This window comes from Schistocerca piceifrons, chromosome 7 (assembly GCF_021461385.2).
Source record: "Schistocerca piceifrons isolate TAMUIC-IGC-003096 chromosome 7, iqSchPice1.1, whole genome shotgun sequence".
Lineage (NCBI taxonomy): Eukaryota > Metazoa > Arthropoda > Insecta > Orthoptera > Acrididae > Schistocerca > Schistocerca piceifrons.
Window position 1 is genome coordinate 571,648,513 of NC_060144.1, and position 24,274 is coordinate 571,672,786.

At 44.3% G+C, this 24,274-nt stretch overlaps 1 protein-coding gene across 1 annotated transcript in view; it reads right to left on the bottom strand.

Moving 5' to 3' along the window:
- LOC124804732 (hemocyte protein-glutamine gamma-glutamyltransferase-like) overlaps window positions 1-24,274 on the bottom strand; it is a 383,610-nt gene that overhangs the window by 280,194 nt on the left and 79,142 nt on the right. The window contains exon 4 of the mRNA XM_047265026.1: window positions 20,321-20,459. Coding sequence (XP_047120982.1) covers window positions 20,321-20,459 — 139 coding nt within the window. The remainder of the gene's footprint in view (window positions 1-20,320; window positions 20,460-24,274) is intronic.

A 24,274-nucleotide genomic window follows, 5' to 3' on the forward strand; every position in this document is an offset into this window, starting at 1 on the left:
AGTTTTTTCCTTCAACGATTCTCTATTGAACATGATGAGAATTACACTCACGAAAGAATATTGTTTTAGTCAGCTGCGGTGGCCAAGTGGTTCGAGGCGCTACAGTCTGGAACCGCGCGACCGCTACAGTCGCAGGTTCGAATCCTGCCTCGGGCATGGATGTGTGTGTTGTCCTTAGGTTAGTTAGGTTTAAGTAGTTCTAAGTTCTAGAGGACTGATGACCTCAGATGTTAAGTCGCATAGTGCTCAGAGCAATTTTTTTGAATATTGTTTTGTCTACACACCCTATTTTCCCCGTAATCCCCATTCCGTTCTTTAGCCTTCCTCCGGCGCGAAAAAACGGCGTGTGTGCCCTGTCCTGTCGGCACCAGCCCTTGTCCTGGTGGAGGAGCCAGCGTCTCACTGTGTGAATCACCTCCTCATCGTCCACAAAATGTCTTCCACGAAAGGCATCCTCTAATGGCCCAAACAAGTGGAAGTCCAAGGGGGCTGGTCAGGTGTTGCACGTGTGACAGCCTTGGATGGTCTCCCCGACCGCTGCAAATCGTGGAGCTCCGCCGAACTGCCTTCTGATGACCTCACCCTCCGTGCCCAACGACTAACTATACTTCTGTCGACAGCATATGCTCCATTAACTTTGCACAAGTGTTTGTGAGTATTCCGCACAGTTTCGTTCTCTGCAGTGAGAAATTCAATGACGACACGTTGCTTGTAACATACAATACCTACAGACGCCATTTTGAAACTGTACTGCAGCTAGGCTATCTGTCGGAAGTGATGGAAACTTGACGCGCTCACTCAGGAAACTTCAAATAATACATACGTAACGTTTTGCATTCGTAGCATTTTGTCGGCTGAGAAAAAAAATGCGGTGCGTTACTTTCTGGGCAACCTTAGTATTAGGACTTCAACATTGCTTCCGCCATTGGTTCTCCAAATTCGATGATTTAATATGAAAAACTTTACAAAATATTACGTTTCAGAACAATAGCAGTATTGGTCCCGAAATTACTTTATGTCATTGACGCGTTTACCCTTTTGAGGCATCATCAGATTGTCTACAAAAGCACGAAAACCAATCAATTAGAAATGGAAGAAAAGGGCATGGTCCTATCCTTCACGGCTAAGCAGGCAACGTGAACTAAAAGTAATAAAAGCTTACGTAAAAGTAGCTGGATACGTGACCCGCCAGTCATAAAACTTCATATAATGTGAAAGACACAAAGGTAACAGGATGTACAGGTTGTATCAAAAAGAATCATCCGGTTTGATACGTCTATACTTCTGAAGCTAATAAACATATACAACGAATTTTGTTTTTTTGTGATGGGAAACTCAAAAGTGTTGTCCACACTTTTTCATAGGTGCTCAATATACCTCCCTTGAGATGCACGGCATTTGTCAAGGCGGTATTCAAATTGTTCTCACATTCCAGCGAGCATGTCTTGAGTTACAGCTTCCTCATCTGCTTTTATGTAGTTGTTCCGTACCCAACATTCTCACATTATGACGGTTCACCTTTCCATTTAAGTGGAATTTTGCCTCGTCACTGAACACTAAGCGTGGAAGAAAACTGTCATCCTCCATGTTGCCAAGAACGAAGTTACAGAACTCCATATGTTGGTGTTTGTCACCTTCACGAAGAGCTTACGGTAGCTGGATTTCGTGTGGTGTCACGTGTAAACGTCGACGCAACGCACGCCAGACGGACATCGGGGCCATGCTGAGCTGTCTAGTAGCACGGTGAACGGATTTCTGCGGACTCCTTGTGAAACCATGGCGGTTGCGTTCGACGTCTGTGTCAGACACTCGGGGACGGCCCGGAATTTGCCTTTACACAAACAACCTCGGATTTTTTCATGCCATCGCCTAATGTTCTATGCTGTAGGAGGATCCAGAGCATACCTAGTACGAAAGTCAGGTACGAAAGTCAGGCTGAACAGTTATTAGCCGGCCGAAGTGGCCGTGCGGTTAAAGGCGCTGCAGTCTGGAACCGCAAGACCGCTACGGTCGCAGGTTCGAATCCTGCCTCGGGCATGGATGTTTGTGATGTCCTTAGGTTAGTTAGGTTTAACTAGTTCTAAGTTCTAGGGGACTAATGACCTCAGCAGTTGAGCCCCATAGTGCTCAGAGCCATTTGAACCATTTTGAACAGTTATTACTTCCGGAAGGCGTTCGATACATTTCCGCAATGTCGCCTTATAAACAAAATAAGAGCCTACGGAATATCAGACCAGCTGTGTTGCTGGATTGAAGAGTTTTTAGCAAACAGAACACAGCATGTTGTTCTCAATGGAGAGACGTCTACAGACTTTAAAGTAACCTCTGGCGTGCCACAGGGGAGTGTTATGGGACCATTGCTTTTCACAATATATACAAATGACCTAGTAAATAGTGTCGGAAGTTCCATGCGGCTTTTCGCGGATGATGCTGTAGTATACAGAGAAGCTGCAGCATTAGAAAATTGTAGCGAAATGCAGGAAGATCTACAGCGGATAGGCACTTGGTGCAGGGAGTGGCAACTGACCCTTAACATAGACAAATGTAATGTATTGCGAATACATAGAAAAAAGGACCCTTTATTGTATGATATGACAGCTGAACAAACACTTGTAGCAGTTACTTCTGTAAAATATTTGGGAGTATGCGTACGGAACGATTTGAATGGAATGATCATATAAAATTAATTGTTGGTAAGGCGGGTGTTAGGTTGAGATTCATTGGGAGAGTGCTTAGAAAATGTAGTCCATGAACAAAGGAGGTGGCTTACAAAACACTCGTTCGACCTATACTTGAGTATTGCTCATCAGTGTGGGATCCGTACCAGATCGGGTTGACGGAGGAGATAGAGAAGATCCAAAGAAGAGCGGCGCGTTTCGTCGCAGGGTTATTTGGTAACCGTGATAGCGTTACGGTGCTAGGAATCGCGAGGCAGCTACGGTCGCAGGTTCGAATCCTGCCGCGGGCATGGATGTGTGTGATGTCCTTAGGTTGGTTAGGTTTAGCTAGTTCTAAGTTCTAGGGGACTAATGACCTCAGAAGTTGCGTCCCATAGTGCTCAGAGCCATTTGAACCATGTGATAGCGTTATGGAGATGTTTAGCAAACTCAAGTGGCAGACTCTGCAAGAGAGGCGCTCTGCATCGCAGTGTAGCTTGCTCGCCAGGTTTCGAGAGGGTGCGTTTCTCGATGAGGTATCGAATATATTGCTTCCCCCTGCTCATACCTCCCGAGGAGATCACGAATGTAAAATCAGAGAGATTAGAGCGCGCACGGAGGGTTTCCGACAGTCGTTGTTCCCGCGAGCCATACGCGACTGGAACAGAAAAGGGAGGTAATGACTGTGGCACGTAAAGTGCCCTCCGCCACACACCGTTGGGTGGCTTGCGGAGTATGAATGTAGATGTAGATGTAGATGAACCACACTGCGCAAAATGTAGAATACAGAACTCTTTCTGTTGTCCCGACACCGTTTTTACTAGAACTGAAGAGGGCGCACGCTGCTGCTACCTAGCGGGAACCATGAAAAACTCGAGAGTTCGTTCTTTCCAACAGTACGCTGTTCACGCACATGCCTCAAATAACATAATGGTAATGATTTTTTGAAATCAGATGTTTCTTTTTGATAATTGCTGTATAATCCGTGCGTCACGAAACATTTAAATCATGAAGCTGACATTGTGAAAGGAGAGAAACAGCCAGAAAATACCGAGAAAGTACAAAAAGTTGCGCAAAAATTTTCCACGATTATCGTATGTTACCTTGAACACACCAGGTGACTCTGCAGTGACGGTACAAGATAGGAACACGCTTAAGAAGCTGCTGTGCGAAGTGCACATGGCACAGTGTCTGTATTGGTGCACACACAAACATTACTACGACAAATTTAGATACAGGTGCCGAGAGTGGTTCGGTAAGAAGTACCTAGCTGGCGCGCATCACCAGCTTAAGGCACATTTCCGAAAAACGAAAAGTGCGTAAAAGTAATAATTAAAGCGCAAATAAGCAAACCAATGCAGTCACGTATAACCTGAAAACCAAATAAAAGTGCCCCATATAAAGAATAGGTAAAATGATTACATGAAAAACAAGGATTTAAAATATGCCATTGAAACTCTTTCACATGGAGGGAAACAGATAATTTTGAAGTACATTTATAGCGCATGCATTCTGAATCGTTAAAACTTCAAGATACCGGGATCGGGGGCAGTGTGTTAAGTGTCGCAAACAAGATACAGAAATATACTTACTCGCTGAAATAAAGAGACGTAAAGTCATCTACAATAAAAAAGTCATTGAAAAGCACTCCCATAAAAGTTCTGAAACACATTCAAACATGTTGCTGTAACAAATGGTTCAAATGGCTCTGAGCACTATGGGACTTAACAGCTGTGGTCATCAGTCCCCTAGAACTTAGAACTACTTAAACCTAACTAACCGAAGGACATCACACACATCCATGCCCGAGGCAGGATTCGAACCTACGACCGTAGTGTTGCTGTAACAGCTTGCCAAGAGGAACGCGAAAATCTAAGACAAAATTACGATTCAAAGTATTGGCCACTGCTGGCCACCACTTCCTCCCATCTCTCGGAGGGCGCGGGAATCCCGTGGGGGAAGAACTGGTCGTCTTTTGAAGAGGACCGTGAATCGATCCAATTCTGCACTTGTTCATATGAACGTTCGTGCCCACTTCGAGTGATCTGCTCTTTACGCTGTCTGTGTCATATCCCTGGTCATGTTGTCACAGTTGTAAAGATTCGACAGGACTGACGCCGATACTACCTTTCCTATTACTCTAGTTAGCAACCGTCCATTGTAACTACGGGGGCACACAGTTCACCATCCAGTGGCATAAAGAACAAGAAACTCTACTAAAGACCGCCAAGCTGCTATTATCGTGAATGTCGGTTTCGGAATCAATAGTTGGTACCCTGCAGCGAACTCTATGCACCCCAAATTTAAATAATTTTGTAAATGTTTAAATCCCGTTATAAAGTTTAAAAAATAATGTGTTGCGCAGCCAAACTCATCAGCTCGAAACGCGTTACAGTGTGTTAATTAAACAGAAAGTAAATATAAATTGGCTGCAGGCACTGTATCACAAATAAATAATTAACGTACCTATTCAAAACAGAACTGTGAATACACTCTCGCTCTGAATGCCCTTCTGCGATGTGAGATACAACAGTGACCTTTTAGGAGTGCTGTTGTAACATTAAGCAGTCAACCCCCGACTCTGAAGAGAATCTTGTCTTTTACAAAAGAGCTTCAGACTACTGACTACAAATGAATAAGTGTGTTAAATATTTCACATTAAACATGTAAGCGAGAAAAAGATTAGAAACGTTTGGAGTCATGCTAAGTTGCTAAGTGCTCTCACTATCAAAGACTAGATTAGTAAAATTCTTGCTAATTTGCGCTCTGTCTTAAGCAGAAGCTACTTTTTCACAAACCTCAATGTTTATGACGTCATATATCTTTAACAATGTGTTGTTCAAAGATACAATTTTGCAAATACATTCAGTGGTTTATGTGGATACTGTGTGCCAACTGTGTTACAAATAAGAGATGGTAGAAAAGATGTATGAGGAGTGACCAAGAAATTTCCGTTTGGGGGCGTTGCTGCAGCATATTCAAAATGTATCGCGAGGGCAATGTGGATATATAAGCCCCGACATGTGGACGAGGGATCCATTACCATTTATTTCCGCCCCATTAACCCTACCCTTACCCTCAAGTACCTTGGCGTCACCCTCAATGGCCCCCTTTCATGGACCCACCCATCTCTGGACAGTGCAGGCCTAGGCACAAACCCATCTCCGTCTCCTCAAACTGCTCTCCGACTGGACATGGGGTCTGGACCCCTCCACAATCCTCCAAACTTATAAGTCCCTCATCTGCCCCATCCTTTGTTAAGCCCACTCCGCCTGGATATCCGCCCCTCCCACCTACTATAAGTCCCTTCAAATCCTTGAATGCCATGTGCTCTGCCTCACCTATCGCATCCGTCTCCCCTCCCCGATGCGGATCCTTTACGACTTGATCCCTTTACTGCACCTCCTCCTTTTCCTCGAAGGGATACAGATCCTCTGCACCTCCCGCAAGCTCAATCTTCCTCAACCAATTATCTCTCCCATCCTCTCCCACCCCATCCTGCTGCTGCACCTATACTCTTGTGTCCCACCTGCTCTCCATCTTCACACTCTGCGCATCCTTGCCCAAGGTGGGTTCCGCCAACTCCCCATTCCTGAAGATGTCCCAGATCCATCCATATACCCCTCCTATCAGCTCTAATCCTCCCTTTCCTACCTTCCCCCTGTTCCTCCAGGGCTCCCTCTCTCCTTCCTCATTTTCCTTTCTCCCTACCCTCCTCTCTCCCAGTTCTCCCACTTCCTGTTCCCCCCCTCCCGAGGCCTCCACACCTGACCCTGCCCTCTCCCTTCTCCTCACCCTTTCTCTCTCCCATTGGCTTCTTCCCCCCTCCTTCCCCCCTGCCTATCTCCTGCACCCAGTGGCAGTCCGCGCCCGCCACCCCCCCCCCCCCCCCCCGCCATCTTCTCAGTGTGTTCAGTGTGCCTAAGATCATCACCAATGTGCTACAATGTTCTCTTCGTTTAAGTTCGTCAGTGTTCTTCTCCAGTGTGCTCATTCGTTCGTGTGTGAATCTGTTTGTCTATGTTTGTGTGCACTGCTGAATTTACTTGTACAACCAGTTCCTTCTGCGAACGCCTTCATTTCATTGCTTATGTATGTCTTCTGTTGTTAACATTCATATATGTCTGTTTTTCTGTCTCCATGTTTACTGTCTGTTTTTCTGTGGCCGAAAAGCGGCGTAGATAGGCCGCTGCTGGCCTACCTTTTGCAAGGTCTTAAAATGACAATAAAGAAAAAAAGACGAGGCATTAGTGTAGCATCAATGTCCTCCCGACGTGAACTATGGCGACGTTATTACCGAATGGGTTCAAACAGGACCAGCGTGGTGTTATTCTTTCCTTCGCTGCCGAACGACAAACAGCGGTAGGCATCCATAGGAGAATGAAGAATGCGTCCACTTCACCCGAGAATAAGAAATGAACAAAACGTTTTCGTTTGGGAGCGTTGCTGCAGAGTATTATGCAACGTGGCGTGTTCAAATACAATGTGACGTGGTGTTATTTTTTTCTTGGCTGCCAAAGGACAATCACCGGTAGACATCCATCGTAGAAAGAAGAATGCGTATGGGACAGCATGTCTGTTGAAAATCACCATCGTAGAGTGGTGCGGCAAGTTCCGTGCTGGTCGCCACTTGAGACGTGACGTCTGTCGATCTGGGAGGTCAGCCTCAAATGGGAGACACTCGAGTGACCCGCTCTATAGTCTTGATCTCTCCGCACGCGATCATCACGCCTTGCAAAACGCCTTGAAGGGTCGACAATTCCTGTCGGACGAGAGCGTGCAGCAGGCAGTTACTCGCTTCAGCACGCAGCACGAGACAGTATTTTACCATTGTCTTCAAACTGGTGCATCGGTGAGCTCATTGCACCAATGCTAATGGTGATTTTGCCTGACTGGTATACCGATTCTGGACTGTATGGTCTTTGAATGGAAACGACATTTTGATCGTCCAGTCATGTCTAACACGGGAGTTTTACTGTATGAATAGCGAAACTGTCGCAACCGATAAACTTCACTCCTTTAACCATTTTGGGTGGGGGGAGGGGTTAATGAAATGGTGTGTAATGTTGGTTGCAGGTCCCTAAATGCTCTCGTTTCCAGATACTGAACGAATATAGTCTGGGTATTTGCGCTAGGTAAGTCCCACACGCAGCTTCAAGTCTCTCTCTCACACACATACACACACACACACACACACACACACACACACACACACACACACACAGTTTCTAACTGTATGTAATTAGCTAATGTGTAGATTATGACAGCATCATAATTTTTGCATTCAGTGAATAAGTACATGAAATATTGTAAATAAAATTGTTGTTGCCTCCGGAAGCCGTTGGATAGGCAACCTGCAACTGCCGCTAGGTGGCCGTGCACGAGATTACTCGATTAGTGATATATTGAGGTGACAAAAGTCATGGGATGGCGATACGCACATTTGGCTGTAGTATCGCGCACACAAGGTATGAAAGGTCAGTGTACTGGCGGATCTGTCATTTGTAGTCTCGTGCTTCATGTGAAAAGGTGTCCGATTTAAGTACGGCCGCTCGTTGGCAATTAACAGCCTTTGAACGCGGAATCGTAGTTGGATCTAGAGGCGCATGGGACATTACATTTCGGAAATCGTTAGGTAATTCAGTATTCAGAGGTCCGGAACATCAAGAGTGTTCCGAGAACACCAAATTTCGGGCATTACCTCTCACCACGGACAACACAGTGACGGATTGCCTTCACTTAACGACCGACAGAAGCGGCATTTGCGTAGAGTTGTCAGTGCTAACAGACAAGAAGCACCGCGTGAAATAACAGCAGAAATGAACGTGGCACGTACGACTAACGTATCCGTGTGGTGAAATTTCGCGCTAATTGGCTATAATAGCAGGCGAACAACGCGAGTGCCTTTGCTGACAGCACGACACTCCATGCAGCGCCTCTCCTGGAGTCGTGACCATATCGGTTGGATCCTAGACGTCTGGAAAACAGTGCCCTTGTCAGATGAGTCTCGGTTTCAGTTGGTAAAATCTGATGGTAGCGTTCGAGCGTGGTGCAGACTCCACGAAGCCATGGACCCAAGTTGTCAGTAAGGCACTGTGCAATCTGGTGGTGGCTTCATAGTGTTGTGGGCTGTGTTTGCATGGAATGGACTGGGTCCTCTGATAAAACTGAACCAATCACTGACTGGAAATGGCTACGTTCGGCTATTCGGAGACCATTTGCTACCATTCATGGACTTCATGTCCTGAAGCAATGATGGAATTTTTGTGGATGATAATGTGTCGTATCACCGGGCGACAACCATTCGCGAGTCACCATACATGAATCCCACAAACATTTATGGTGAGTATTCTAGGGGTCAGCTTGTGCATAAATCCTGCACCGACAATAACGGACGGCTATACAGACAGCATGGATCAATATTTCTGCAGGGCCTTCAACGACTTGTTGAGTCCACGCCACGTCGAGTTCTTCCACTTGTTGTTGTTGTGGCCTTCAGTCCTGAGACTGGTTTGATACAGCTCTCCATGCTAGTCTAGCCTGTACGAGCCTCTTCACCTCTGAATAGCTGCTGCAATCTACATGCATCTGAACCCGCTTACTGTATTCATCTCCTGGTCTCCCTCAACGACTTTTACTCCTCTTACTTCCCCCCAATACTTGTGATTCCTTCATGTCGCAGAATGTGTCCAACCAACCGATCCCTTCTCTTGGTCCAGTTGTGGCACAAATTTCTTGTCTCCCCAGTTCTATTCAGTACCACCTCATTAGTTACGTGATCGACCCATTTAAACTTCAACATTCTTCTGTAGCACAACATTTCTAAAGCTTGTATTCTCTTTTTGTCTAATCTGTTTATCGTCCATGTTTCACTTCCATGTATGGCAACACTCTACACAAATACCTTCACAAAAGACTTAAATCTATGTTCGATGTTAACAAATTCCTCTTCTTCAGAAATGTTTCCCTTGCCATTGCCAGTCTACATTTTCTACCTCTCTACTTCGGCCATCATCAGATATTTTGCTGCCCAAAGAGCAAAACTCACCTACTATTTGAATAGGCTAGATACCTAATTTAATTACCTTATCATCCGCTTAGTTAATTCTACTGCATTCTGTTATCCTTGTTTTGCTTTTGTTGATGTTCATCTTATATTTTCGTTCCAAGACACTGCTAATTCCGTTCAGTTTCTCTTCCAAGCCCTTTTCTGTCTCTCACAGAATTACAATGTCATCGGCAAACCTGAAAGTTTTTATTTCTTCTCCCTGAACTTTAATTCGTACTCCAAACGCTTCTTTTGTTCCTTTTATTGCTTTTTCAGTGCACAGATTGAATAATATCGGGGATTGCTACAATCCTGTCTCATTCCATTCTTATTTACTGCTTCCCTTCCATACCCCCCGTTCTTGTAGCTACGTCTGGTATTCATACGTGTCGTAAATAGTTTTTCGCTCCATGTATTTTACCCCTGCTACATTCAGAATTCCGAAAACTGTATTCCAGTGAACATTGTCTAAAGCTTTATCTGTCTACAAGTACTAGAAACGTACTTTCGTCTTTCCATAACCTATCTTCTACAAGAAGTCATTGCTGTACTGCCCTGGACAAAAGGAGGTCCAACCGATATTAGGAAGTATCCCATTGCTTTTGTCACCTAATTTTAAATGACCTCCAGTGTCTCGTAGCGTCAGACTCTCAGTCTAAAAAGATGGTAGTCTTTGGGTGTCAAGTCGGGAATGTACGGAGGTTGTAGAATTTCGTAATTTTACTCACAGTGAAGCAGCAGTTTAAGTGTTACGCTGCGCGCTGTCGTGCAATAGGGTGAACTTCTGCCAGGGTGTTCGTCGCATAATGCACGACGGAATTTTAAAAGAGTCTTATTGTAGCAGAAGTCAGTTGTCGTCTGTGCACGTTAAAAAAATCAAGTTTCTTGTCAAACAATAAACGCAGTCTCCATTACATGAACTGCTTTTTCTTATTTTATTGCCGCTTTTCTCTTTGAATATAACGAAGCATGTAACAATATCCGATAACACGCTCCTGTAACTTAGTACTTACTTCCACCATCTCATTGTTCAAGCCTCAGAGTCCTAGACGATGTCGTACAAGACGCTCCCAGCAGATTACACTGCCCTTACCATACTTTTTGATGACGAATCCGAATGATGCCATTCCATATTTGGGCATTTTCTTTCAGTTTCATAACGATGGAATCAGTTTTCATCATTTGTCACTATGCATGCCAAAAAATCGTCTCCTTCATTTGTAAATCAATGAAGACAGCTGTGGGTGATAGTTCTTTTCTAAACTTGGGACCTAACGGGCGCAAAATCTTCCTTAGCTCAGGGTACGAAGAACTTCCTACGTTTTATTGCAACATTTGTTGCGATTTCATTCAAAGTGACGCTGCAGCTGGCTGTTACGACATCGTCAGTTCTTTCCTTGTTGAGAAATGTGGAGACGGTACGAGAGCGATGCTACTAGTGCCCTCTTGGATTCTCGCGTTACCATCTTTGAAGTGCTTAGACGGTTTTATGGCCTAACACTGCTGGCACTCACGCATACTTCTCCTTACACACTGAAATCTGAGAAGAATTTCAGCAACTTCTCTTCATCAAACTGTTCAACGGCAAGACTCTGTCCAAACGAAACATAGATGTCGGTCATTTCGTGGGTACACCCGGTTGTCACTTGACCCAAAAGAGTGATGCAAAAAGTCTAATGACATTGTTGAAACTGTAGTTGTAAATGTTAGTTAACTTTCAGTATGGCTCTCGTACTTCAAAATATTGTTGAAGGGTGCCTTATGTGAAATAACCGTGATGTTGGCCAGTTCATGATTGTTAATGAGTCACTTGTCAATTGCAAAGTGTAAAAGCTTGTTGGTCGTAGTGCAAGAAATATTTCTGGCAAGTAGAGAGAAAATAACTCTGAGGCGATAAAAACTTAAACAATTTATTCATTTATTCTTTTGCTTACTTTTGGAAACGAAGGCCATTTTCAGGTACAGCAACAATTTGGGAAAAGTACATCGAATGCAATTTTTCGAACTATACAGAATTAGAAAATATGTTGATTTATCCTGTGTGATCTAAGTCCCACTTGTAAATTAGTTGTTGGGCACTTATTATACTGTTATAAAATTCCTTGTTTCTGCATTCAAAGATTTAAGCACAATACGAGTACGCTTTTTCTTTGTTACAGTCAAGGATACTTGAGAAGGAACGAAAATTCTGGTAAAGACATTGATTCTCCGTTTCAGAATAAAGTACTTCCTCCATTCAAGAAAGTCACAGAACCGAGTTTTTCTTGTAATAAACAATTCCTAATATTCATTTGTGACCCGCATCCATGGAGATTTGTCAATAGCAATCCTTGAGGTATCTGCATGTTTTCTTGATACAGTGTCATATGAAAGAATCTGCGACCTACTGTATCTTTTTAACTAGCATAGGACTTCCTGTTCATCTTCCTTTTATGAATATCCTCCCACTTTTCTGATGAAATGAAAATTTGAACCGCCACTTCACTGGACACACCGATTTAAGTAGAACAATGAACTGAAAGTGGAGAAGACTGAACAACAATGAGAGACAGGTTTCATATATAAGGTGGAGGTACGAGTAACTTGCGACACTTAGTTCAAATGGTTAAAATGGCTCTGAGCACTGTGGGACTTAACATCTGAGGTCATCAGTCCCCTAGAACTTAGAACTACTTAAACCTAACTAACCTAAGAAGATCACACACATTCATGCCCGAGGCAGGATTAGAACCTGCAACCGTAGCAGTCGCGCAGTTCCAGACTGAAGCGCCTAGAAATGCTCGAGACACTTAATTGAGCCGGCTGGGGTGGCCAAGCGGTTCTAGGCACTACAGTCTGGAACCGCGCGACCGCTACGGTCGCAGGTTCGAATCCTGCCTCGGGCATGGATGTGTGTGATGACCTTAGGTTAGTTAAGTTTACGTTGTTCTAAGTTCTAGGGGACTGATGACCTCAGAGAAGTTAAGTCCCATAGTGCTCAGAGCCATTTTGAACACTTAAAAAAATGGTTCAAATGGCTCTGAGCACTATGGGACTCAACTGCTGAGGTCATTAGTCCCCTAGAACTTAGAACTAGTTAAACCTAACTAACCTAAAGACATCACAAACATCCATGCCCGAGGCAGGATTCGAACCTGCGACCGTAGCGGTCCTGCGGTTCCAGACTGCAGCGCCTTTAACCGCACGGCCACTTCGGCCGGCTTGAACACTTAGTTGTAGTTTGTGTGTACTTACATGTGGATACTGGATTAGTGCATAAGTTTGTAGCGTTTTTCCGTGGACTTAATAAAAACGACAGATACACATAGTAGAGACATTAGCCATCGATAATATACTCTGCTTCACTGTTTACAACAGTCCGTCAACGATGTAACTTTTCGATTCAACGACTGTAGAAATTAAATAGTTTCGAGGCTGAGAACTCGTTAAACCATGTTCGGAGGGCATTTTCATCCGGAAAGGAAGTTATTTGAAGGGAAACGTGAAACTTTAAGGGCACAAGATCAAGTGACTAAAGAGAGAGCGGAATGACTTCCCAACCCGGACCTGTGTCCTTTGTCAGTCTAGCAGAATGTGGGTGGGCATTACCGTGGAGTAGCATCGCTTCATGCAGTTTACTTGGTCGTTGTTCCTGCAAGACGTCTCAGTTGTTGACAATAAATTTCAGAAGTGATGGTTACACCTGAGGGAAACAAATTGTAGTACACCACATGTGCGCTGCTCCACGAGATGTATAACATTAACTTTTGTGAATGCGAGCAGGTCTTTGTACGGCGAGTTGCTGCTTTGTTTCGATTCAACCATTCGCTTCTTTTGCTTATGTCAGCATAAGAAACCATTCTCGTCATAGTACCGATACAGAACAGGAATGATTGATGTTACTCACGAGCCAGTTGATGACGAGAAAGCAGAGATTAACGTATGGCCACCCGCCGATTTTTGTTATTTTGGCTCAGGGCATTCGGTAGACATAGACCCTATTTTGGAACCTTCCCCATTGTATGCAAATGTCGCACAGTGATGTCATGGCCATAGCTCATGACGTTTGGCAGTTCTCGAGTACAATGGCGTGGATCATTTTGGAGTAATGAGTTTAAACGGTCCTCATGAAACCGCGAAGGTCTATCTGAACGTGGAGATACAATAATTTATTTATTTATTTATTTATTGTTCCGTGGGACCGCATTAAGGAGAAGTCTCCATGGTCATGGACCGAGTCAATACATGAAATTATAACACGATTGTAGAAACAGATAAAATGAAATATAAGAAACATATTCAGGCGAAAAGTCGTTAGTTTAAATAAAGAAAATCGAGAATGTAACACTGGAATTTGCTTAATTGTTTAGCTCTTCCAGGAGCTCCTCGACAGAATAGAAGGAGTGAGCCATGAGGAAACTCTTCAGTTTACACTTAAAAGTGTTTGGGCTACTGCTAAGATTTTTGAGTTCTTGTGGTAGCTTATTGTAAATGGATGCAGCAGAATACTGCACTCCTTTCTGCACAAGAGTCAAGGAAGTGCATTCCACATGCAGATTGGATTTCTGCCTAGTATTAACTGAGTGAAAGCTGCTAACTCTTGGGAATAAGCTAATATTGCTAACAACAAACGACACTGAAATGAAATGTCGTGTGGGTAAGGCCCCCCGTCGGGTAGACCGTTCGCCTGATGCAGGTCTTTCGATTTGACGCCACTTCGGCGACCTGTGCGTCGATGGGGATGAAATCTCCGACCCAGCCGGGAATCGAACCCGGGACCTTAGGATTGACATTCCGTCAGGCTGACCACTCAGCTACCGGGGCCGGACACAAACGACATTAAAGAAAATACATACTGTGAGGGCAATGTCAAAATTCCCAGACTATTGAATAGGGGTCGACAAGAGGTTTTCGAACTTACACCACACATAGCTCGAACAGCCCGTTTTTGAGCCAAAAATACCCTTTTTGAATCAGAAGAATTACCCCAAAAAATAATACCATACGACATAAGCGTATGAAAATATGCGAAGTAGACTACTTTTCGTGTTGAAGTGTCACTTATTTCAGATACTGTTCTAATGGTAAATAAAGCGGCATTTAGTTTCTGAACAAGATCCTGAACATGGGCTTTCCACAACAGCTTACTATCCATCCGTACGCCTAGGAACTTGAACTGTTCCGTCTCGCTTATAACATGCCCATTCTGTCTGATTAAAATATCAGTTCTTGTTGAATTGTGAGTTAAAAACTGTAAAAACTGAGTCTTACTGTGATTTAGCATCAAATTATTTTCCACAAGCCACGAACTTATTTCATGAACTACATTATTTGATAATGTTTCAATATTACACACAAGATCCTTCACTACCAAGCTGGTGTCATCAGCAAACAGAAATATTTTTGAATCACCTGTAATACTAGAAGGCATATCATTTATATAAATAAGAAACAGCAGTGGCCCCAGCACCGACCCTTGGGGAACGCCCCATTTAACAGTGCCCCATTGGGACTGAACATCATTACCACTCTCAATATTGTGGATGATTACCGTCTGCTTTCTGTTCTTAAAGTAGGACGCGAACCAATTGTAAGCTACTCCCCTTACCCCATAATGATCCAACTTCTCAACACACTCAAAAGCCTTCGTTAAATCAAAGAAAACACCTAACGTTCGCAACCTTTTATTTAATCCGTCCAAAACCTCACAGAGAAAAGAGACTATAGCATTTTCAGTTGTTAAGCCATTTCTAAAACCAAACTGTACATTTGACAGCAAATTATGTGAATTTAAATGCTGCAGTAACCTTGTATATACAACCCTCTCGATAACTTTAGCAAACACCGATGGCATAGATATAGGTCTATAATTGTCAACATTATCCCTGTCTCCCTTTTTATAAAGTGGCTTCACTACCGAGTACTTTAATCGGTCAGGAAACCGACCACTCCTAAAGGAAAAGTTACAGATATGGCTAAGTACTGGGCTAACATACATGGAACAATACTTCAGTATTTTGCTAGATAACCCGTCCTATCCATGATAGTTCTTGGTCTTTAGTGATTTAATTATTAACTCAATCTCCCTCTTGTCAGTATCATGGAGGAGCATTTCAGGTAACAGTCTCGGAACACTTTTTTCTAAGAGCGCTATATGATTCCCTGTTGGGACTAGGTTTCTATTTAGTTCACCTGCTATATTCAGAAAGTGATTATTAAATACTGTACATATATGCGACTTATCAGTAACACGGACATCCCCACTATGCACTGATTCTATATTCTCGACCTGTCTCTGCAGACCAGCCACTTCCTTTACGACTGACCATGTGGTTTTAATTTTATCCTGAGACTTAGCTATTCTATCTGCATACCACATACATTTTGCCTTCCTAATAACTTTTTTAAGCACCTTACAATACTGTTTGTATTGGGCTGCTGCATTTAGATTGTGACTGTTTCTAACGTTTTGATATAATTGTCACTTTGTTCTACAAGATATTCTTATCCCTTTAGTCAGCCACCCAGGCTGCCTGTTTGTGCTAGTACCCTGTTTTGAACGTTCTAACGGAAAGCAACTTTCAAAGAGCACGAGAAAAGTCTTGAGGAAAGCATGATATTTATTGTCTACTGTATCAGCACTATAAACATCTTGCCACTCTTGTTCCTTGATAAGGTTTACAAAAGTCTGTACAGCAACTGGATCAGCTTTCCTAAAAAGTTGGTAACTATATTTAACATGTGTTGCAGCACAAAAATCTTTTAGACTTAAAATTTGTGCATCATGATCTGAAAGGCCATTCACCTTTTTGCTAACAGAATGCCCTTTTAGTAATGACGAATGAACAAAAATATTGTCTATGGTTGTTCTACTGTTCCCTTGCACTCTCGTTGGAAAGAATACGGTTTGCATAAGATTATATGAATTAAGGAGGTCTACCAGCATCCTTTTCCTTGCACAATCACTTATACTATTAATATTGAAGTCACCACATATAACTAACTTTTTGTATTTCCTATAAAGTGAACCAAGAACCTCCTCTAGTTTTAGCAAAAATGTTGTGAAATCGGAGTCTGGGGATCTATAAATAACAACAGTAAGAAGTTTAGCTCCACTAAATTTAACCACACCTGCACAACATTCGAATACCTTTTCAGTGCAGTACTTTGAAACATCAATTAACTCAAATGGGATACCGTTTTTCACATACATGGCTACTCCCCCACACCGCAAAGAGCTCCTAGAAAAGCTGCCAGCCAACCTGTATCCTGGTGAAGGAAGCCTCTGAATTATCTCCTTATTTAAGAAGTGTTCAGACATACCAATAATTTCAGAGTCAACATCTATAAGCAATTCACTAACTTTATCTCTAATACCTTATATATTTTGATGAAATATACTAATTCCCTCATTAATCGGATTCCCAAGTTTAGTAGAAAGTGGTTTCTTTGTTAGAGAGACTTCCCTTAAGCAGGAATACCTACCAGCTGACTTCAATCTAAAAAATGTACAGCTCTAACACCCACAACTACCGGAATTTTCCCATGAGTGATCCCACCACCCCCCACCTATGCTGTCACCTATAAGCTTTGCCAACCTCCCCTTTCCATACCTGTTGAGGTGCAGGCCATGTCTAGTGAAACCCGTCCTGCTGATAGACTCCACCAACACCACTGAAATGTGACTCATGCCTTCTGTCATCAGCGCACCCCCAAGTCTCATGTTATTACGCCTGACGGCTGTATTAAGATGAGGCCGATCGTGACGCTGAAACAGTCCCACGAAATGCACATTCGTGTTGCCAGTCTGAGTGGCTATCTTTTCCAGGTCACCATCTATGTCATACTCCCCATCGCTATCAATACTATTACCAGCCCCACTCACAATCACTACCTGATCCTCTTTAGTAAAATCCCTACATAACCCCCCTATGTTAAAAGTCACGTGAGCCAATCCTGCATTAGGCTTCACAATGCTGGTGACCTGGTACTCACTCCCCAAAACTTCCTGCAACTGCTGGCCTACACCTCTACCATGAGAACTACCTAGCAGCAGAACCCTCTTCTTTCTCTTAGACTTTGCAACTGTCCTAGCCACCGTAACTGCTGAGGTCTGCTGCATACTTCCTACATCTACAGCTACTAGAGATTCCTCTCCACTAGACTCTGACAGTTGGTCATATCTATTACAAACACCAATAGTAAAACTATCTGAAAATCTCCTTCTCCTAGCAGATCTCTTGCCAACAGCCAGCTCCCATTCCACAACCCCCTTCTCCCTCCTCATCCTATCTAGCTCCTCCTGTGCGTTTTTCAACTGCACCTGAAGGGCACAGATCTTACGCTCCTGCTCCTCTATCAATTTACTCTTGCTACATAACCTGCAGTTCTAGGAGAGAATCTCACCAGAATGCCCACTGGCTTCCCCACTGCATTCCCCCCAGTGAAAATACTTCGAACAAGTCTCACACCACAATCCACTACTCACGAACCTACGGCAAAGCCCACACTTCTCACTCATGGTAAAATTTTACAGTTATTGAAACAAGAAAACAACTTTATCTAAGTTCCGCTACTACAATAAGAAGATGTTAAAAACTGACTACAATAATCACAAACTTGCTCTACAAGGGACGTAACTACTATTATTGACAGTATTAATCAACAACAAATGAGAATATAACAAAATACTAACACAGAAAGAAATCAAACGTCTAATGACAGTAACGAAACTGAAAGCAGTTCGCAAAAATTTCTTCTGAAGTTATTTCACCGGAAAACACCAAGAACACCGGTTGAAGACTACTAAAGTTCCTAAATAAACTACTATACACAAACAATTAATTAGCACTTAGCTTTCGATGCGCCGCTACAGCTGCAACTGGTCAGCGCGGAATGTAAACACGGGTAAGAGGTTGCATTGCTCGATACAAAACACTCACAAATAACGGGTCACAACACAAGAAATGCAGAGGTGAATGAAGAAACCACTAATAAGTCACTTATATAGTAAATATTATCACAAAAAGCGTTAAAATATACATCTGAAACCTAAAAATAGATGAAAACGTAGAGAGCGATCTCACACGCAGTCACGCGCTTATGTCAGACGGATACTCCTTGAAATGAGAAAACCTTTTTCTTGCCGTGCTCTGTACAATGGCATTACTCCATACACGGCGCAAATGTTTCTCGCTGTCTCCACTGTTGTAATCCTCCTATTGAAATCGTCGGAAATGCTCCCCCCCCCCCCCCCCATTTCTCCACTTTGCACTCCATTTTCTAGCGCCCACAGCTCCATTCACTATCTTCTAATGACAAATGGCAGCACCGTACGGCAGATGGAATTTTACTGCCAGCGGCGAGAATGAGAACTGTTTTAAATACTTAAAATGGCGACGTTTTCCTTACTTGAACAGCATGCAATCATTCGTTTTCTGAATTTGCGTGGTGTGAAACCTATTGAAATTCATTGACATTTGAAGGAGACATGTGGTGATGGAGTTATGGATGTGTCGAAAGTGCACTCGTTCGTGCGACAGTTTAATGAAGGCAGAACATCTGTGACAACAAACCGAAACAACTTCGGGCTCGCACAAGCCGGTCTGACGACATGATCGAGAAAGTGGAGAGAATTGTTTTGGGGGATCGCCGAATGACTGTTGCACAGATCGCCTCCAGAGTTGGCATTTCTGTGGGTTCTGTGCACACAATCCTGCACGACGACCAGAAAATGAGAAAAGTGTCATCCAGGTGGGTGCCACGAATGCTGACGGACGACCACATGGGTGCCCTTGTGTCATGTTGCCAAGCAATGTTGACATGCAACGACAGCATGAATGGGACTTACTTCTCGTCGGTTGTGACAATGGATGAGACGTGGATGCCATTTTTCAATCCAGAAACAAAGCGCCAGTCGACTCAATGGAAGCACACAGATTCACCGCTTCCAAAAAAATTTCGGGTAACCGCCAGTGCTGAAAAAATGATGGTGTCCATGTTCTGGGACAGCGAGGGCGTAATCCTTACCCATTGCGTTCCAAAGGGCACTACGGTAACAGGTGCATCCTACGAAAATGTTTTGAAGAACAAATTCCTTCCTGCACTGCAACAAAAACGTCCGGGAAGGGCTGCGTGTGTGCTGTTTCACCAAGACAACGCACCAGCACATCGAGCTAACGTTACGCAACAGTTTCTTCGTGATAACAACTTTGAAGTGATTCCTCATGCTCCCTACTCACCTGAAATGGCTCCTAGTGACTTTTGGCTATTTCCAACAATGAAAGACACTCTCCGTGGCCGCACATTCACCAACTGTGCTGCTATTGCCTCAGCGATTTTCCAGTGGTCATAACAGACTCCTTCGCCGCTGCCATGGAATCATGGCGTCAGCGTTGTGAAAAATGTGTACGTCTGCAGGGCGATTACGTCGAGAAGTAACGCCAGTTTCATCGATTTCGGGTGAGTACTTAATTAGAAAAAAAATCGGAGGCCTTAGAACTTGAATGCACCTTGTATTGTATGAGGACCAAAAAATACAGTTTATTGAGTCTGGTGGTTGAAGTTGTATGAACACTCAGACCGAATGGGTTTATAGATCATCGAGAGTGGTTAGAGGCAGAGTAGCGCTACTTACTCTTGGACCAGGGGTTGAACAAGATATAAATGTCCTGCGGGTGTGAGAAGTAGCCCGCTTGTCCCGTGGTGTCCCCCCGGAGGCGGGTCTTTACATCCAGCTTCCATTTGCCCACAGGGCAGTCAGCTGCAGCCTCAACCTGTAACAGAAAGGGACACAGGCTGCTTGGCAAGAAACCAATTGTTATACTACGCATACTGTCGGAAAACGTATCGCTATTTATACACTACTGGCCATTAAAATTGCTACACCACGAAGATGACGTGCTACAGACGCGAAATTTTACCAACAGGAAGACGATGCTGTGATATGCAAATGATTAGTTTTTCAGATCATTCACACAAGGTTGGCGCCGGTGGCGACACCTACAACGTGCTCATATGAGGAAAGTATACAACCGATTTCTCATACACAAACAGCAGTTGACTGGCGTTGCCTGGTGAAATGTTGTTGTGATGCCTCGTGTAAGGACGGGAAATGCGTACCATCACGTTTCCGACTTTGATAAAGGTCGGATTGAAGCATATCGGGATTGCGGTTTATCGTGTCGCGACATTGCTGCTCGCGTTGGTCGAGATCCGATGACTGTTAGGAGAATATGGAATCGGTGGGTTCAGGAGGGTAATACGGAACGCCGTGCTGGATCCCAACGGCTTCGTATCACTAGCAGTCGAGATGACAAACATCTTATCCGCTTGGGTGTAATGGATCGTGTAGCTACGTCTCGATCCCTGAGTCAACAGATGGGGACGTTTGCAAGACAACAACCATCTGCACGAACAGTTCGACGACGTTTGAGCAGCATGGACTATCAGCTCGGAGACCATGGCTGCGGTTACCCTTGACGCTGCATCACAGACAGGAGCGCCTGCGATGGTTTACTCAACGACGAACGTGGGTGCACTAATGGCAAAACGTCATTTTGTCGGATGAATCCAGGTTCTGTTTACAGCATCATGATGGTCGCATCCGTGTATGGCGACATTGCGGTGAACGCACATTGGAAGCGTGTATTCGTCATCGCCATACTGGCGTATCATCTGGCGTGATTGTAGGGGTGTCATTGGTTACACGTCTCGGTCACCTCTTTTTCGCATTGACGTTACATTTCGGATATGTTACGACCCGTTTCTCTACCCTTCATTCGATCCCTGCGAAAGCCTACATTTCAGCAGGATAATGCACGACCACATGTTGCAGGTCCTTTACGGGCCTTTCTGGATACAGAACATGTTCGACTGCTGCCCTGGCCTGCACATTCTCCAGATCTCTCACCCCGCCAGTCACTACTCTTGATGAACTGTGGTATCGTGTTGAAGCTGCATGGGCAGCTGTACCTGTACACGTCGTCCAAGCTCTGTTTGAGTCAATGTCCAGGCGTATCAAGGGCGTTATTTCGGCCAGAGGTGGTTGTTCTGGGTTCTGATTTCTCAGGATCTATGCACCCTAATTGCGTGAAAATGTAATCACATGTCAGTTATAGTATAATATATTTGTCCAATGAAAACCCGTTTATCATCTGCTTTTCTTCTTGGTGTAGCAATTTTAATGGCCATTAGTGTAGTAATTGTATATTGTATCTGATCCGTGCTAGTAAACACAGCAAACAAAGGAAATGAGCAGATGGAATTTTTAGTCTTTTATACACTTCCACTTCACTCAGTCTTACCGTGCGTTAATCTTAGTAGCCCTGATTTCACCCGTAGGGGACCTGGGGGTGTCCTAGTCTCATAATTTTTTTTTTCTAGATAGTATGGCATGCTTGTAGAACGTCTGGTTGAAACTGCTTGTCGTGTTCCATAGTTATGCATTACGTGTCATTCCTTCCTGTCACCACTCCACGCCTGCGATTTAAAAAGATTCTTACAAATTACCGTAGCGTCCAAGCAAATTTACGGATTCGACGCTATTTAGTTTTTGATTATTGTTGCATCTGATTCCGTTCACAGTGTCACGCATAAGGCTGACAGTGGTGCCTTTCTGTACAGGACTTCTTCCTAAATGTCTTGTCTTCAGAGGGGCAGCAATATATCGCCAAGGCATAACAGTGATCTTTAGTCACTGTTTTCCAAATAAAGCACGGTCTACATCATGATATCGGCGTCAGTCATGCTATTTTGAACATTTTGGACCTGAAGGTACCTAATATAACCGGCGAAATCAGTAAAATATTTAAGGACTAATTTTTATTACACTCACTTCCAGCCCCAGGGCTACTGGTAGTGTCCTAGTGCCGTATCTGTTTTCTGATGGTAATTCCTTTGGTTGCTGGCTCTCCACAGTGGTTCCTTCCGGATCACCGAAGTTAAGGGCAATCGGGCTTGGATAGCACTTGGATGGGTGACTGTGAGGGTCAGCCTAGCGCTGTTGGCCAGCTAGGTGCACTCGGCCCTAGTGACGCCAACTGAGGAGCTGCTTGACTGAGAAGTATCGGTTCCACTCACGAAAACTGACAACGTCTGGTAGAGCGGTGTGCTGCCCGCATGCGACTCCAAATCCGCATCCAGTGACGTCTATCGACTGAGGATGACACGGCGGTCGGTCTGTACCGTGTGAAGGCCTGTTCGGTCGGAGTTCGTTCATACGTGTGCTATCGAGGAAGTAAGGAAAGTTCGCACATACATATCACGCACCACTCTTGTGGCAGCCGCTCATAGGTTTTGCAGTATTCAGTGCGATACGGACAGTTGCCACATGCTGGTGTAAGTCGGACCTTGTCAGGTGGTGAGCACAGAGATAGCTGCGACGACTGTATCTGTGCCGACTGCGAATCCCGCCCGCTGTGTGTGTTACGAGGGGTTGTTTCTTTTCTGCGGACGGTAAACATTAGACACTGTGACATTCACCGCAGATCTGTTACCATTTTTGGCGAAGGTGCAATGAATGTGGCCAGTGTCCGAAAGTGGTGCATGGGTTTTAAGAAGGAGAGAACAGGTGTTCGTGAGGAAGAGAGATGAAGGTGGTCCTCCGTCATCAGAGACGCGCTGAGACAAAAGGGGGATGGCATCATTCGAAAGAATCGACGATCCATGATTAGCGACGTGCACGAACAACGTCAGGAAGTGTCTCCTTCAATTGTGCACGAAATTATAATTCAGCGTCTTGGGTGCCACAAAATCTCTGCACGGTGGGTGCCACGCATGCTCACCGATGACCAGAAAGCTGCGATAACGGAAGCTGTGTCAGCGTTGTTGGAGTGTTACGAAAGGGACGGCAAAGCTTTCATTGGCCAGGCTGCTACAAGAGGTGAAACGTGGGCTTCTCATAACAGGCCCACAATGAATCGACAGTTCGTGAAGTGGCATTATCCTTAGTAGACACAGAACTCAAACAAGGTGAAAGCAACTGCATCAACTGAAAAAGTGATGGCTTCCATATTCTGGGACAGTGAAGGGGTCGTCGACTTCACGCCCTGCAACACAAAATGCGTACTGTGCTACCCTTGAACGTCTTCATCGAGCTATCCAGAAGTACCGAAGAGGCGACATCTCGCGCGGACGACGCCTCGCGTGGAACTGTTCTGCAGCGTGACAATGCACGTTGGCATAGTGCCCGGCGGACACAGGCCTTGCTGACTGAGAAATTTCGGAGGGACATATCGTAGCACTTTCCTACCATTTTCTCTTTCCGAAACTGAAGGAGCACCTTAGTGGTAATCGCTTCGCAAAAGGAGAAAATTTGAAGGCTCTCAATATGAATTGGTTAAACAACCAGACGGCCACATGGTATGAAGATGGTATACACAAATTGGTTCCAAGGTACGACAGGTGCCTCAAATGTCAAAGGCAACTGAGTGGAAAAGCAGACGAAGTATGTGCCAAAACGAGTCCGTTGAGTTTCTCTATTATTATTGAAGGGTACCTTAGTATAGCGAAATGTTCTTTAGTCATCGTAGGTGTAGCTCCAAGATTTTCAGGGTTAGGACTCACATGGGTCCACTTCCGATGACCACTC